Source organism: Eupeodes corollae, chromosome 3, assembly GCF_945859685.1.
Source record: "Eupeodes corollae chromosome 3, idEupCoro1.1, whole genome shotgun sequence".
In the NCBI taxonomy this organism is placed as follows: domain Eukaryota; kingdom Metazoa; phylum Arthropoda; class Insecta; order Diptera; family Syrphidae; genus Eupeodes; species Eupeodes corollae.
In genome coordinates, this window is record NC_079149.1 from 60,502,404 (window position 1) to 60,520,019 (window position 17,616).

A 17,616-nucleotide genomic window follows, 5' to 3' on the forward strand; every position below is an offset into this window, starting at 1 on the left:
TAACTCCGTTTGTTCTTTATAGGATGCACTTGAAGTTGCAGCTTCTACTTTATATTTGAGAGAAGGGACAAAATTTAAAACGTTGTCTTCTCTATACTATAAAAACAATGTTCTTTCAAGAACTTTCATGACACATTCAGAAACTATACTTTGAAACCAGAATCTTTCCCAACCGATCTTTGAAAACTGACTATCGCAAAGAACCGCAAATCTGCAGCAAATGTGCATCAACATAGTGCAAAAAATGGAACACAAATATTTAATATTTAAACAGATAAAATATAAACATAAGAAATCATACAAATTATGACAGTAAATAAAATTGTTTGCCAAATGTCAGCTGCTTTAAGTTCACTTAAAGTGATTTTGAACATTTTTCGAAGTTATAAAATGGATCGAATGATAGAACCTTGAAACAATTCAATTCGTTTTTCAATTAAGATTTCAATTTAATTTACTCGATTTTCTGAAAATAGCTGAATATGGCCAAATAACGCCGCAGCGCTGCTGGGATGACAACCGCCCCAACCAGTAATTTAGTGCATAATGTACTGTTTCATAATGCAAATGAGATAGGGCCAGAATTATGACCAAAAATTTAAATTAACGCTCTTAAAGTTGCGATCATCGACTTCAAACTTCGGTAAATATTTTGTTTACATAATTCGCAGACACTATTCGTTCTTCAACTTAATCATGATGAATATTTTGAGTTTACTGAATTACTAGATAATCAAAGTTTTATGATAAGTAATTTTTAAAGTGATATATGTACAGTACATCATTGCCTGGTTTTTTTAAATTCGATTAGAAAAAGTGCTAATGAAGGTACTTAATATATCACTGATTTCTTGCATTATACATTATTCAACCCAATCAGTTTCATTGTTAGATTTTGTTTTTCTTAGATTTTGTTTTTCCTAAACTTTCCCAACTTATTTTAACTTTATTCATTCTCAAATTAATGGAAGTACACTTATTTTAACTAATTTAAACAATTACGTAACCAACAAGTAATATAAAAACAAAAATCTCAACAAATTAAATTTTGTTCTTTAATCTGGCAACTATAAAACAAAGAAAAAAACTAAGGACACAAAAACATAGTCAACAAAGAAAATGTGTTCAACTATTTTTATATCAAATGCAATTAAAGCCACAAGAGTATTCCAAAATAATGCAACGAAAACAAAGGAAACGATAGAAGCTATGAGAAGTGACTTTTAAGTGCTTAGAGCTTTAACTACTGAACTAAAATAAGAAATCCTTGTTCTATGAATACAAAGTTATTTTTTTGGATAAGCAAAGCCTTGGCTTTCGAAATAAGAAACCTCATATTTTTACACTAGTTAAAACATTTTATTAACCTACTTATACAACATTAATTTTTTTATAAGCTAAAGCAAAGAAAAAAACAATATACCTAGAATAACTCTGTTATTCTTTTTCTATAAAGTGTATTTACAATAAATACAACATGCTGAAGGAACTTTCATTATTAATTAATAAACAAAACTTCAACTTTAAGTTTCTATGATAAAGAAAAGGTTCATTAATTGCTACAGAAAAAAAGTATAAGCAAGCAAAAGCGTCTTACAAAAACTCAACAAAAGAAAACAAAAATAATTTGGGACAAAATTTAGTTTGATATAAAGGGTTCAATTATTAAGACTTTAATTAGATGTTTTTTTTTTTTTTTTTTACAAGAAAGACTCACTGCGTGCGTGTGCGTTTATTATCAGAAAGTCCGAAATTAAACAGTATTTGTTTTTTTTTAATTTAAATTATTAAAGAGGGATAGGTTGGATGGGAAATTTTACACAGGATAACGCTTTGAGCGAGAAAGCATTTTGAATAGTTCTGGAATATGTGTCAGAAATTAAGAATAATAAATAAATGTTTATATAGAAATTGACATTAGTTTAAGAAAGCTTTTTATTGTTTAGAAAAAAAAAAACTAAAACTAGTTAAAAATGTATCCTAAAGAAATTGGAACAACTTCAAATAATGACAGATTTACAAAATTTATAAAATTGATCATTTGTTCTCTCCGAATTGTAACAAACTTTAATACTATACAATTTTATCAGTTTTCATAAAAATTATTAATAACCTCCAAAAATCGGATTCTGCACAAAATATTCTTGACAGAATTTAGTGGGTTAACGCTTCAACGCACGCCGTTGTAAAATATTGAGAGTACTGTGCAGTCCAGACAGTAAGTTTTTGAAAAGAAGTTTTGGCTGAAATAAGTTTCTAAAAGTCTTTTTTACAAGTGCTCAATATTTCATAAACTACCCTGAGAACAATTATGTACAAAAATCTCGGAGTATTCACTTAAAAGGTGCAAATAATTGGCTCTGTAAAGCAGCTTCAATTCTACAACGAACAATTTGTTAAAAGTCATCTTTTCTTACATGGTGCATTTGTGTTTTGGTGTCTACATCAAGACGTTATTTTCGACAAGCCAATGCTTCCACAGAAGACACTACTCTAGCATACTTGGCGTTCGCACGTGCAGATCAGCCAAAATAGAGTCTGACCACAATCTAGTTGGTTCTAAACTGCGCTTGTGAATATCAACCGAGAGAAGAAAATTCAACGTTGGAAGATTACAGCAGGAAGACACCGCCAATGCCTTTGCCAACAAAATATCTTAAGAGCCTCCAAAGAACCCTACAACGGGTGAGAAGTGTCCGGAAAACTTCTGGCATCTTTGCCAACAGGGAATCAGGAATGCTGCGGAAGAAATGCTGGGGTTCTTATAGCAGAAACCCACAGAGGAACCTATGGTATGACTCTGAATGTCCTCAGGCAAACAAATCCAAAACGGATACATACAAACTATGGTGTCAAAAGAGGAAGTTAACACCTCGCGCCAACACGCGCGACTATGATTTGCCAATTCAGCATAACAGCATATTCTCATAAGTTCCCACGATTGGTGGGTATCATATTCTGGACAACGGTGCATTGAGGTGAATGCACCGACACTACGAGTATCAAGGTCGCTGACGCAGCAATCATCGATGCACGCCGTTAGGTGTTATTTTAGGGAATTAGTTTTAAGTTAGTCAGTTCAATTGTGAGCCCGGACCTGATTAGTCGTTAAATAAATATATTGTCAAATTTAATAACCGTTTATTTATTCCGTAAGTCGAACCGTTGGGCCAGCCCCTCAGGGGTTGGCGTTCGCTTTTTTTTCATATACGAATCCGCGATTCGTTAATTGGCGCCCGAGCAGGGACCGCGTTGCAAAACTGTATCCTTTTCGCCCGTAGATCCTAGTTCATTACCAATACGCTCTATTTGAGTGAACGTCACTGTTAACATGGGAACACAGTTGACCATTTTGGATAATAACTAAACTTTTCGCATAAACATGGGAACATGCGAATATCTGTTAAGGCTAAAGGATACGACGGTGATGGTGATCGTTCCATTAGTAGGCTGCTTGCGGCTAAACGGGATTCAAACGACACCTCCCACGCAACACGGTTCCTTGGAAACCCTATTCCGTCGGTTAAGGGGAGTACTAAATCTAAACCCTTATTTATTCCGAAAAAATATTTCAACAAAAAATATATATCTTTTAAAAGACTAAAGACTAAAGCGAGGAAGTTATGATAATTGTGTGAGTGGGAAAAAAGAGCCCATAATTTATCTATATTCTATAGAAAAAGTGATCCTTGAAGCATTAAGCTATTCAAAGAAAAGATATATATATATTATTCCTAATTTGAAAAGAATAATCATATTTAATTTATTAATTGTTATTAATTGTGCAAGTGTGAGTGTGTGCAGTTATTTGATATAAAAGAAAAAAGAAGTTTAATAAGGTGAAAAATAATCTTTCATAATCTGTGCCTAGTGTCTGTTAAGGTAAGCCTACATTTTACATTTTTTTTTATTCTTATTTTATTTTTTGAGAGAGATTTTTAAAATAAAAACATAAACTATGGATCAAGTCGCCCAACAAATTGTTGAATTGACTGGGGCAGTCAGTAGCTTGATTTCCCAATTGAAAAGCTTTGAGAGGAGAATCGAAGCTGTCGAAGGAAAAACAAATTCGTCAGCCTCCTCAGCTGCACCTTCTTCGGCTGTTAGCCATTTTGAGCTTAGTCCTCCTATAATTGTGAATTAATTTACAAGCCTGGAAAATCAAATGTGGTAGCAGATGCACTATCGAGACTTAATATTGTAAACGACCACTCGACTGTCTCAGCTAAAGCTGAAACAGAATGTGAAGTGAATGCGTTACAGAACACATCTTCAACAGACACAGCTTCCGAACAAAATTTCGCTGATGGTAGATCCGATACTGATACAGCTTTCGAACAGGTTTCCTCCTTAGGATCACAAGATGTCGAATCGGCTTCAACCGTGTCGGCCAGTGGAACAATGCACAGTGCAGAGCAGGATTCAACGGATCTGATTCCTCATGTGGAAGCTCCATTGAATGTTTTCCGAAACCAGATTATTATCAGGGTTTCAGATAATAAACTTGATTCGATGGAGGAACCACATCCCGGTTACATAAGACACTACTTCTCAACTCCGTATCTAGATAACGTTGCCCTAACAGCTGTCCTTAAAGCCAAACTTAGGCCCAATATAGTTAATGGCATTAAAATTCCTGAACTTTGTATGGAACTTCTGCAAAAGGTATATTTGGAAACGTTTTCCAGCTATAAGATTAGGCTGACACAAAGAATTGTTGAAGATGTCACAGACGAGAATCGAGTGTGGGAACTCATTAGTAAGGAACACAAGCGAGCTCATAGAAATGCTCGAGAGAACAAGGAACAACTCCTTGAAAGATATTACTTCCCGAAAATGAATAGCTTAATAACACGCTATGTAAAGTCCTGTGACATTTGCCTTACAAACAAGTATGATCGACATCCGGCGACCCCTATGTTTCAGCCTACTCCTATTCCCTCTTATCCTTGTGAGATATTGCACATGGATATTATGGAAATCCAGGGTGAAAAGTTTATATCATGTATCGACAAGTTTTCAAAGTTTGCTAAATTATTCCACATTAGGAACAAGTCCTCTCTATATCTAAGGGACAAAGTGATGAAAGTACTTCACTATTTTACAGTCCCCAGCATATTAGTTACAGACAATGAAAAAAGTTTTCTCAGCCCCATAATAATTAACTTTATCAAAATGCTCGACATAAAGATGTACCAAACACCCGTTAATCGTAGCGAGGTTAACGGCCAAGTTGAAAGATTTCATTCAACAGTTCTCGAAATTTTTCGATGTTTGAGAGCCGAGTATAAAGAACTTAAGCTAAGGGAGCTGATACACATATCGGTCGATCGATATAACAATACAATTCACTCGGTCACTGGCAGAAAACCATCTGACATGTTTTTTAACAGAAGTTCCAGAGTAAATTATCAAAAGATGTCAAATTATCGGATAAAAGTAAATCAGGAACTTAGGGAAAAGATAGAAAAAAATCAAAAGGCCAAAAACCAATGGCATAATAAAAAGAAATCTATCCCGAAGAAATACAAAAAAGGTGACGTAGTCTACACATCCTTCAAGAGGATTCAGGGCAAACATAAGCCGCTGTATCGGAAGGAGGTGGTAGCAAAAGATAACAAGGTAACCATTATAACAGACACAGGTAGAAAAATTCACAAATCCCAATTAAAGAATATTTAACTACAGAACACACACCCGCACAAAGAAAGCACACATCGAAAAAAAAAAAAAAAAAAAAAAAAAAAAAAAAAAATGTACCCTTGCAATGTAATGTAAAAAGACATAAAATGATAAAATGTAATGAAATAAATACATAAAATGTATAAAATAGTACATTTAATAAAATGACATAGGTAACGAAACCTTAATGTCAAAGCCAAAGCATAGAATAATGAAATGAATAAAATGCAGAAAAATTGTATATTTATTAAATGTATGGCAAAAATCATCATACTAATGAAATACATGCATACATAAAATTGCATAAAAATTGCAAAAAATTATTTATATATAAAAATTTAATTTTTTATAATATATATGTATAAAAAAAAAAAAAAAAAAAAAAAAAAAAAAAAAAAAAATGTACCCTTGCAATGTAATGTAAAAAGACATAAAATGATAAAATGTAATGAAATAAATACATAAAATGTATAAAATAGTACATTTAATAAAATGACATAGGTAACGAAACCTTAATGTCAAAGCCAAAGCATAGAATAATGAAATGAATAAAATGCAGAAAAATTGTATATTTATTAAATGTATGGCAAAAATCATCATACTAATGAAATACATGCATACATAAAATTGCATAAAAATTGCAAAAAATTATTTATATATAAAAATTTAATTTTTTATAATATATATGTATAAAAAAAAAAAAAAAAAAAAAAAAAAAAAAAAAAAAAAAAAAAAAGGTCAATGGCACCATGCCTAAACAAAAACCAAACTATATTATCTATATTATTACATAATTAATAACCATTTCTTTTTCAGAATATTAATTTTAATTTTTCCATTTTTTCTAGATATTTTAATAACGATATTACATTATTAATATTTTTAAACTTTTCATGACCTATTTTTTTCCTTATTAAGTTTATATTTAACTGATTTACTTATATTTAACCAATGTAACAAATTTAAAACACAATATAGCTTATTATTCCTAACGGCCGTGCAAGGCTTCACTATCTTCGAGTACCAGTCCCCAATGGTAACAATAAAGGAAGGACCAGGGTGGATTATCGATGGACACTTCAAATTGGTGCATTTGATCCGGTTAGATGAATTTGAAGATCTGCTCAACAAAATGACTTTAGCTGTCCAAGCTGTAATCAAGCAACCTGAAAAGAAAATCGTGGCACGCCATCACCTTACCCAGCTTCACGAACGAATCGATATGCTCAAAGGAAAAATGCATAGAAGGCAAAGGTCGATTAATTGGATTGGTTCTGCGTGGAAATGGTTGGCCGGTAACCCTGACGCAGCAGATTGGGATGAAGTGCTCAAAAACGAGAACAACATAATCGAGAATAATAATCATCAATACAAAATAAACGAGAGGATCCTTAGGATAACAAAGGATATCACCCAAAGGATCAACCAGGTCATTAACAGCACCGTAATCCAAACGTCATCGTCTAATAGGGCTATCCACGAGCAAAACGTTATGGACGAATTATTAGTGGTGAAAGAAGATGTAAACGAAATTGTTCGCGCCTGCCAGATGGCGAGAAGCGGAATCGTAAATACAAATCTCTTGGACCATGAAGAGATCAACAGGCTTATCAGCGAAGTTGAAACTTTACCATATGCTAACGTTGTGGAGGCTTTGCAATTTGGTAAACCATCAGTCTATACCAACGATTCCATCCTACTGTACGTACTATCTATGCCTAAAGTCAGCAGGACTGAGTACAACTTGTTATTGACCAGAGCGTCAATCCTGGGAGGAAAGCAAGTCGACCTACCTTATTCTAAGATTCTAGCAAACCATGAAGATACCTATGGCATAATATCCAACTGCCTTAGTATGGGCAACATGACGACTTGTGATGAAAGCTCTTTAGAAAAATTGGAAGAAGAGGGATGCGTAGTTCGGTTGCTTAAAGGAGGGCACGCTAATTGTGCAATTCGTACCAATACAGCCAGTATTACGGAACTGATCAAGGAAGACACGATATTTGTCACAAACTTCCAAGGAAAATTATATAGCAAGAACATATCAAAGGATCTCTCCGGTACATATTTGATCCAGCTCTACAATGAATCAATTCGACTAAATAACAGAACATTTGTTAGCCTGACGGCAACATCGCTTCAAGCGCTTCCACCAGTTTTAACCAACACATCCTTGAAAGTGAACAAAGTGGACATCGAATACCTTCATGACATGAGCATCAAGAACATCAAGATCCTGAATGGCCTATCATATCGGCTAAACACCTATACTGCTACGGATGTGACGATCCTCCTGATATTGGCAATAGTTGTATGGATGATATGGCGCAAGCTGCACAGGAAGATTGACTTACCAAAGATCCAAATCCTACCACCACCGGTGCTACCTACCCCTAACATCTCATCTTAAAATACTGATCTACGGGACGTAGATTTTCAAAGGGGGAGGAGTTAACACCTCGCGCCAACACGCGCGACTATGATTTGCCAATTCAGCATAACAGCATATTCTCATAAGTTCCCACGATTGGTGGGTATCATATTCTGGACAACGGTGCATTGAGGTGAATGCACCGACACTACGAGTATCAAGGTCGCTGACGCAGCAATCATCGATGCACGCCGTTAGGTGTTATTTTAGGGAATTAGTTTTAAGTTAGTCAGTTCAATTGTGAGCCCGGACCTGATTAGTCGTTAAATAAATATATTGTCAAATTTAATAACCGTTTATTTATTCCGTAAGTCGAACCGTTGGGCCAGCCCCTCAGGGGTTGGCGTTCGCTTTTTTTTCATATACGAATCCGCGATTCGTTAATTGAGGACAAGGATCTCCAGCTCTATGTCGATAAAAGAATGGATAAGAACCTTTTGCTCAGAAGAAAGATAAATGCCGTTGGGCAGCGTAAAGTCATGGAAATCAAGGATCATTTTGACCAGCTGCTTAATGGCGATAAATTCCTCGATCCCACCAACGGGCACAAATCCATTTGGTTGATGATCTGGACTTCCACTCACAGAACCGACTTATCGGGATGACGTTGGAGAAAGATAACGTTAGAAAATTCTCTCAACCGAAACCTTCAAAACCACCAAAGCACTTCGACAAGGCGATGCGCTTTTATGTAGGACCATTATCCTTCGAAAATGATTATTTTTGCAATGTATCACCCAATGACAGGCCTAACATGCAATGTTTGTAGACTTTTTTAAACTAAAATTGAAAATATGAATTTGAAAATCTATATTGTGTTTACCAAATCGTGTTATCAGCTGTCGTGGCAAAGTGACCGTAAATAATCTACCTCGAAGTAGCAATTTGACCCCTTTTTTTGTTTTAGGGAGGGACTGATATTATGTCATGGATCCCGAAAATATTCAAGCAATGCATGAACTTCAATCCAAAACAATCAAGAACGTCTTGTAAAATTCGATGCATATAATGCACTGTTGTGAAGTCACCCAATGCAACGACTTGAACGACTGACGACTTTGTGTTCCATAATTAGTGAGAATTTTCGCTTTTTGTAATAAAATTCAATTTTGTTCATTTTATTGCATTTATAAAAGACGCTTGCATTTGGCTCACCCTTAACTTGCTATTCATAAAATGGGCGTCTTATTAAAGTTTATTTCTTTACGGTGATAAATGTTGGAGCAATTTCTACTTTCTTTTTTATTTTTTCGGTTCTTTTTTTTTCATGTCATACCAAGTTTTTGGGGACCATGCAATTTGTCCTTTTTATTCAATCAAAACTGTTTTTTATTGCCGAGGGATTTTTTTATAGGTTAAAACATAAAACATTACTCGTATTTAAATTTGTTCCATTTTAAAATTTAAAAAAAAAAATAAAATATATAAATATATAAAAATATAATATTGAATGTCGTCATTTACATTTTTTTCTATTTTTAATCAACGAAGTTAACTTAAGTTGCTATAAGCTATATAAATTAATAGGTAAAAAAGAAATTCTTAGATAAAGAAGAAGACAAAAACTTCAAGGAATCATAGAAGATTGATCGGCAGTAAAAGTTAAAGGTAGTTAAAAGTGAAATTTGTTTAATATATTGTAAAATAAAAAGTCAAGCAAAAAATCATTATTATTTATTTATTTTTATAGCCAAGAATCATTTTAAGATTATTTATAAAAAAAAATAGAGAGAGAGAAGAAAAGATAATAGATTACAAAAGTACAGAGTAATGTAATAATTATTTTGGCTGTTAACGATTTTTTCCTTAAATATAAAGAAGCAAAAATAAATTAAAAAGAAATTAAACAAAATTAAAATAATGAACAAAAATTGAACTTAATATTTTTGTTTTTTTTTTCTGTTGTCTTTTAAAGGATTTATTGTTTTTATTTTTAATTTAATTGGGGTTAGTTTGTGTCATTGTGTGTTAATATCAAAAAAGAGTGGAAAAATATTTATTAGTCTTTTTATGTGCTTAGGTTTATACTATAAGTAGGTTAAACAGAATTGTCTTTAAAGTTAAAAATAATATAGTTTTTGGAGCGGATTTCAAGGACACGTTTAAATTTTTAATGTGGATATTTTTGTTGGTTATTTTAATGTTTTTGATTTAGTTTTTTATATTTTAAGAATCGATAAGCGAAATAGTTAGTTGAATTTTCATTTGAAGTTATTTATTGGATGTATAATGTTATGTATAAAATATTAATTAAACTTTAAATGCTTTTATTTATATTTTGTTGTTTTTATTTAAGTAAAACCACGCTTTGGACTCACGGACTCACCGATGGTCGCAATCGCACACAGGGCTTTCCGAAGGCTGAAAATGGTCCCCATTTGTCTACAGGTGAACTACTCACATGTGTCGCCTCCGTATTGGATGTATCCTGCGTCCGATAAATACCAATTGGAATTTCACATGTCGTTGAGCAGAGTTTTTGATATAACCGGCCGTATGTTCGAATCCACATGTCCTCTTTAGTGATTCGCATCTGAAAATATTACAAGAACAAAAAAAAAATAATGTTTAAAATACCAATTTTGAAAGAAAAAACTTAAGTTAATTACCGATGTTAAAAATCCACTTCCTGGAGCTTGGTCTATTCCAAGGAGAAGTCTCACAAATGTAATCACGTAGTCCTTGACGAAGGCCTGATATAAAAGTGTGTCCAACATGGACGCACTAAAAACGGCACCTGCGGCGAATGGCAGACGAAACATATAAGAGATGTGCGATCCACGTTCTTTTTCGCGCTGTAAATGAAAATTTTATATGAACAGCAACCCAAAAAACGAAATTCAATTAAATTCGTAACATGAGATAAGAGGTACACAGGAAGAACTTTAGTTAAAGGGAAACCAATTAAAGTCCTTAACATTAATTTGAATTGTCAAACTTTTGTGGTTTCACTATCATCATTTTAAGCTAAAACAAAAGAAAAAAATGGAAACAGAAACGGAAACGGATAGGGAAACTTAAACCCTGGGCTATACATTATTTTCAGCTTTTGGTCATGTTGTAGTGAACATGAATGAGTTTTTTTTTCGTTGGAATTCTTAAATACGCATTGTGAGTGTAGTAATAATGTTTTTTTAATTAATTAATTAATTCAGTTGATTACATTCATTTTCAGAGTAATATACTCACACAAAAAATATGTACAGATTATGTTTCTATGTTTGTTCGTTTTCTTTTGACTAAATACCCAAGATAAAATTTTCACCTTCATGAATGAATATCATACCATGCAGAGATAAATAATTACAAAGGTAAATAACAAACAAGAGAAATAAATAAAATTACATATCTTCTCTTGGAGAAGATATTTATGCCCACATGAAGTATTTTTTTAAAATATAGGTTAATTAATTTTTCGGTTCAGCTAAATAAAACAAACGATTTTTAATTCATGATAAATTATGCAGGACCAACCGCTCATATATTTTTCGAAGTAAAAATGGGCCTCATAGCACTGAAAATAGATATTCGATGAAAATCCTTACAATTTTAATGTATTTCAAGGGCACAATAATCGAAGATAATATGTTGCTAGTGTTAGACTGACGAGGATAGAGTGCTTATGTTATCTGGACATTTAAATGACTTATGCCCTGAGTTTTTGTGCAAAATACGGTGTTCATATCCCCAAACTTTTTTTTCAAGAATATAATATGTAATCAAAAACACGATTGTATGCAAAAACTTCTGACAATTACTTATCTTTTTTAATTTTTGGATAATTAGTCAAATACGAGCCAAGAACTCGACTGTATTTACACTGATTTTTCTAAAGCTTTTCTTATAATATCATCACGCGATTTCTTCCTCAGATTATCATATGAATCATATATTATTTTCAAAATAGGTCTTATTAAGGTAATTCAGAAGTTCTTTCTCTAACTTTTTCATTGCCAAATTAGGAGTTCCCTAGGGTAGTCATTTAGGACCTCTACTCTTTATCTTACCTTTCAATGATGAACTTCTTTGTTCTAGATACATTAACATTTTAATCTATGCGGATGATATATCGATATGAAAATCTTCAAAAGCATTAAACCTATTAACGATCGGTTACAACTCCAACTCTAAAAAACGTGCTTCTAGTAAGACGGATAATAAAATATTGCAGATTCGATAATAATTTGATCGTTACCAAAGCCAACTCTATATTAAGATTTGTTAAACATTGATCTAAAGAATTTTAGGACCCCTATGTTACTCTCACTCTATACGAACTTCGGTCTGCCCCATCTTGAGTACGATTTCCAGGTATGCAATCATTTTTACGAGATCCACAAAAATAGGATAGAATCTGTTCAACAAAACTTTATACTTATTAACATCAGATAAAGCTTCTTCAAATGCAGCCTCTATCGCAAAAGGTTAATAAGTACATTGTCTATATTCATCAACTTTTAACTGGTGTGATTAATTCACCTGATTTATTGAATTGTTTAAATTTAGATTTTTGTAGTACCCGTGGTTAGTGCGGTGGACTTAAACAGGCAACCATTAGCAAATTGAAGAAAGCCTTAAGAAACTTAAGAAGGAGATGGAGCCAATACTCAGTCAACTGAGGCTGATACAAGAAGCTCGAAGCCAAAACGAAGCAGCGGAGCGAGCTCAGCAACAACAACAGCAGAAAAAACAACAACCACAGAGCAACAACAAAAGCCCGCAACCATGAGCACACAGGCGGAGCAAAATAAAAACCGCCATCAGCAGTGGCGGGAGCAACTTCTGAGGGTCCATCGACCTCAACTAAAGCAAGGCAGCAGCAACAACAACAGCTGAAACAGCAGCAGCAGAAGCAGCAGCAACAGAAACAGCACCAGCAGAAACACCAGAAACTCATAGCCCAAGAAAGTGAAGGTGCCACCAATTAGGACCTACCGGGTCGGCCTGCATCACATAAACAGGTAAAGTCAAATTTTTTACAAACATTTTGACATAAAAAGAAAAGCGGTATTCGGTGCAGTGTTTCTCACTGACCGAATACAGTTTACTGCCAATGTTCCTCATAACATTATCGCCCAAAGTAATTGTAAGAGTGTGAGGAAAATCGAATCACTCGACTATCAAACAGTACACAATCAACAAGATATTCTGGAAAAAGAACGATAGTGACCTTCCGTGTCTGAACTCCAAAGAACTGAAGAGAACAGGGACGTACTCAGAACAGCGCAAATAGATCCAGAAGAACCCATCTTTGACGATGAATTTTACATAATTGAAGATCCGAAAGAAAAAGTGGGGGCAGTGGGATCTGCTTTCCAGCAAGTGTACAAGGTGAATGTGAATGAATTCACCCCAACCACGACCTGGAAAACAGAGGCCTACTTAATCACTTTTAAATTCGAAATGATATGAGACAATGGCGATCTGAGAACCGTGGTTTCATGCGGTTTGATGACCATTCCTTGGCAAATGCCATAATCGCGGAGCAAACATGACCAAGTACCTTGTTAGTAACGAAGGTTGAGCTTCAGCTCATCTTGAACTCAATAAAAAACAAAAAGTCAGCAAATGTCGATGGTATATCTAACGTTGTACTAAGACATTTACCGATGGAGGCAATTGACATTTACACCACACTCTTCAATAATGCACTGAATAATGCATATTATCCAGTGCATTGGAAGGCCGCTGTGGTTCATCCTCTCCCGAAAAAGGGAAAGGACAACTCTAACCCGTCAAATACTCTGTGTCCATAAGTCTTCTTCCGAGTGTCAGCAAAGTTTTCAAAAAGATTATCAATAGGGCTCAGGCTAAGTGGGTAAACAGTTCGGGTTCAAGGTGAGTCATGAAACAATTCATGCTGCGTCTAAACTCGTTTCTGATATCTCATGGAATAAATCAAAACAACAATGCACAGGCGCTGTTTTGGTTGATTTGGAAAAGGCCTTTGACACCGTATGGTTAGAGGGTCTATACCTAAAATTGAGCAGCCATTGTTGTGTATACTTTATGATATGCTTAACGGTAGAAAGTTTGTTGTCAAAAGTGGCAATGTAACTTCTACCACAACATTCTCAATTAGAAATGGTCTTCAACAGGGAGCGGTGAATTCGCCGATTCTCTTCAGCATTTACACCAGCGATCTGATAGGTAGTCTTACAAAGGCAATTGCGTACGCCGACGATCTAATTGCGTACAGAACGGCCCGAAAGGTTGAGGTTATTAGAATTCTATTGCAGCGTGATTTTGACAAGATTCAGCGATATTGTGACGACTGGAAACTGAAAATAAATGTCCAGAAGTCGGAGACAATTTTGTTCCAGACTCCATTGTCTATGGCCACGAGGGATACTTGCAAGAATTGGCGCAAGATGGTCATCGTTGATCTTGACGGGCAGTAATTAGCGAGAAAAAGTGTAGTGAAGTACACTGGTATCAGTATTTATATTTCGAAAGACATATAAATGCTGCTCTGACCAGGGCCAGAGGTGCCATCGCTCTGACGAAACGGCTGTTTTATAGCAGTCGGCTTGACCCCAGAGTAAAGGTAATTTGCTACATGGCTCTAATAAGAATGATCGTTTATGGTTGTCCTGTGTGATTCAATTTTGCCCCTTCCTAGATGGAGAAGTTTCGGGTGTTCGAGCGGCAGTGTTTACGACGCTGGCGCTGTACCGGCTTATATCGAACAGCCGAATCTTCTTATGTGCATAACTATTCCAACGAGGTCCTATACAACGAGGCTAAAAGCAACAGAATTGACAATTTCGTGATAAAACTCGTTCGAGGTCACATTGCAAGAGTTATGTCTTCGACCAACAATTTAATTTTCGGGCGGTCTATCCGAACGACGAGTATTTAGAGAATGCTTCATTCCACCAGAGGCATTCCTCTTTTTAGATAGATGTGGTCTGATACAGGATAGTTTGGCAGTTCTGCTAATCTACCAGGTTACACGAAGAATCGTGGATAGGCGACTCCTGTACAATCGAGATGTCATACGCAAGGCGGAGCAGAACTCCTTTGATTCAGTAGGGCTGTATATGAACGGGACCGAACTGATAGGGTGAAGCAGGAGAACCACTTTTGGTGGTTTCAATCGGCACTTGATAGTGGGTAGTGGGGATGGGATTTTAAGCCTTGGCCGGCTTGCATACTTGTTTTATAGTTTTATTAAGGTCTAGTTTGGCACAAAAAAAAATTCAAAAAAAAAAAAATAAAAAAAAATTAAAAGAAACATGGAATAAAAAAAAGAAAAGACAACAAAATAATAAAAACAAATAATTTTAGATATTAAGATTTGCTGCTTTGGTTGTTCTAGTTCAGTTCAGTAAGTTAGTTGTAAGTTATGCTTAATTAGGCTAGTTTTATGAATTTGTTTTCTAGCTTTAAGACACTGTTAAGAAATAATGAATAAAAATGAATACAAAAAAATTCGGTGGACTCTCATGCCAGAGGTCTTGGGTTCGTTTGCGATCCCTGTCTTAGACATCCAAATTTTTTTTCGCGAGTTATTCTTGTTATGAAAAGTGCTTTCACAAATTAACCGTTCGGAATTGGCTTAAAACTATAATTCCCCTCCATCGCTGACAAAAATGTTCGTTTCCTATTGATACATGTTGCTCAACATCGCATTAATTATATAATGCATGAGCCATTAACTCGCATGTCTTAACTTTTAAATTTGAACCCAAACCAATATGATTTCAGCATAAGTAAGAATATTCTTAAAAACTATACTCAAGACCAATGTAGATACGACACACTTCTTTTACGATGGAATTTGTGTTAGGGCTTATTTTCGTCTACAAATTTAAGTTGAACAGATTTATACAATTTTATAAAAATCCATCATACAAAATAATTCAAAATGTATGTGTTCATAAATGCAAATAATGTTTAACTAAAGCTAACACGAAGGTAGGTATCTCAAAAACAGACATTTCGTATGCACACATTCGTTTTTTTTTTATTTTTAAACATAGTTAGCTATATGCTTCAAACCGCAGCACCTCTTATACCTTGCCTGTGTAAAATTTTGCTTCTTTTTGTTTTTAAATTGAAAACTTTAAACATATTTTTTTTTTTGTTTAAATTATGTTTTCTGGTTTGTTTTACTTTGAGTCAAGTAATAGGAAGTAAACTTCCCTTGTTTTGCTTATAGTTTCCTTATTTCGTTTGTTATGGTTTTGTTCATGGAGCACAAAAGTCTTTAATATTTTATAAAATTTTACTTATTTAAGGGCTGGACGTTACCCTATTTTGTTGCAAATACACATACAATACTAAAACATACTCATACAAATGTATAATATCAGTTCAAGCATAGAAATATATGTTCCCAAGTGAATTTTGAAATAAAGTTTTCTGAAAAGTTATTCGCAATCTCGTGTACAATGTCAATAGAAAGGGGCCATGCTCTTGCTGAACGAATCTGCCAAATTGGTCAATGATCTGATATCTCAAAAAATTCACTTTTTAATTATTGTTGTAATTCGCTTTAAGATAATGCTTTAGTTTGAAAACTAAAACTACCAAAAAAAAAAACAATAAAAATAGAATTACAACAACTATATTTCTAACACTTTCAATAGCATTTATGGGTATAGCATATTTTTAAAGAATCCAATATATTTGCCTTTATGCTGAAGTATAACCAAAATGTCAACTTTTATTTAGTTTTAGGGAATATAGAAAACCAAATGAGATTGAATAAGGAGAAAAGGTCATATAGCAGCCAATTTGTATAATTAAAAGGGTTGATTTGCACACAAAAGAAAAACATGTTGTCCTTAAATTGTTGTCTTAACTTTTCTAAGGATCAAGTTTCTATTCAATTATTTGATTTGTTAATTTCAAACGCATTTTTTGAGATACTTACAAAATCTCAAAAGTTATATTCTATGTATGCCTATCCCAAAAGAGTGATAAGAAATGGTATGACAATGGCGTCTTTGTTTCAAATGGAATAGTAATGTTAATACTAAAACTGCCTAATTGATTTAGGATAGACCATTAGTATATACATATATTTTTATAATATTATTATTTTCAAGCTAACGTCATTATATATCACGTAGCAAATTGAAAAACAAACAAAGTACCTGAAAAACTAAAATTAATCTAACCTTGTAAAATTTTCAAATACCCATTAGAAAAGATATACAGTTTATTTAGAGTGCTAGGAGAGATAATGATAATGTTAACCCGGATATGTAAAACAAGAACGGAACGTGGTGAATTTCTAATTGAATAAACTTTAATTGGCTGAAATATTATAAATAAAGGTTGACAAGGCACAGACGTTATTCATGTGCACAAATCCCTAATTTAATTTAACTTAGTATCAAATTAAATAAATGGAAAGAGTGCGTATATACAACAGTGCACTATTTTATCAAAAATCCCTACGGTTTAGTATTTTCTGATTTAGATTTTTTATTAATTTTAATTAATTTCAATTTTGAAACACAATTATAACATTATATGAAAATATTAAG

General features: G+C 33.8%; 1 protein-coding gene across 30 annotated transcripts in view; it reads right to left on the bottom strand.

Moving 5' to 3' along the window:
* LOC129950363 (potassium channel subfamily T member 2) overlaps nucleotides 1–17,616 on the bottom strand; it is a 216,593-nt gene that overhangs the window by 24,625 nt on the left and 174,352 nt on the right. For 24 of the 30 annotated variants that reach the window (XR_008782105.1, XM_056062286.1, XM_056062282.1 and 21 more), the window contains 2 exons: nucleotides 10,726–10,911; nucleotides 10,443–10,649 (listed from right to left, as the gene is read on the bottom strand). Coding sequence is in view for 29 of the 30 variants with exons in the window: in XM_056062286.1 (XP_055918261.1) it covers nucleotides 10,443–10,649; nucleotides 10,726–10,911 (393 nt within the window). In the remaining variant the exon portion in view is untranslated. The remainder of the gene's footprint in view (nucleotides 1–10,442; nucleotides 10,650–10,725; nucleotides 10,912–17,616) is intronic. The other 6 variants (XM_056062300.1, XM_056062287.1, XM_056062307.1 and 3 more) reach the window with 1 other exon arrangement.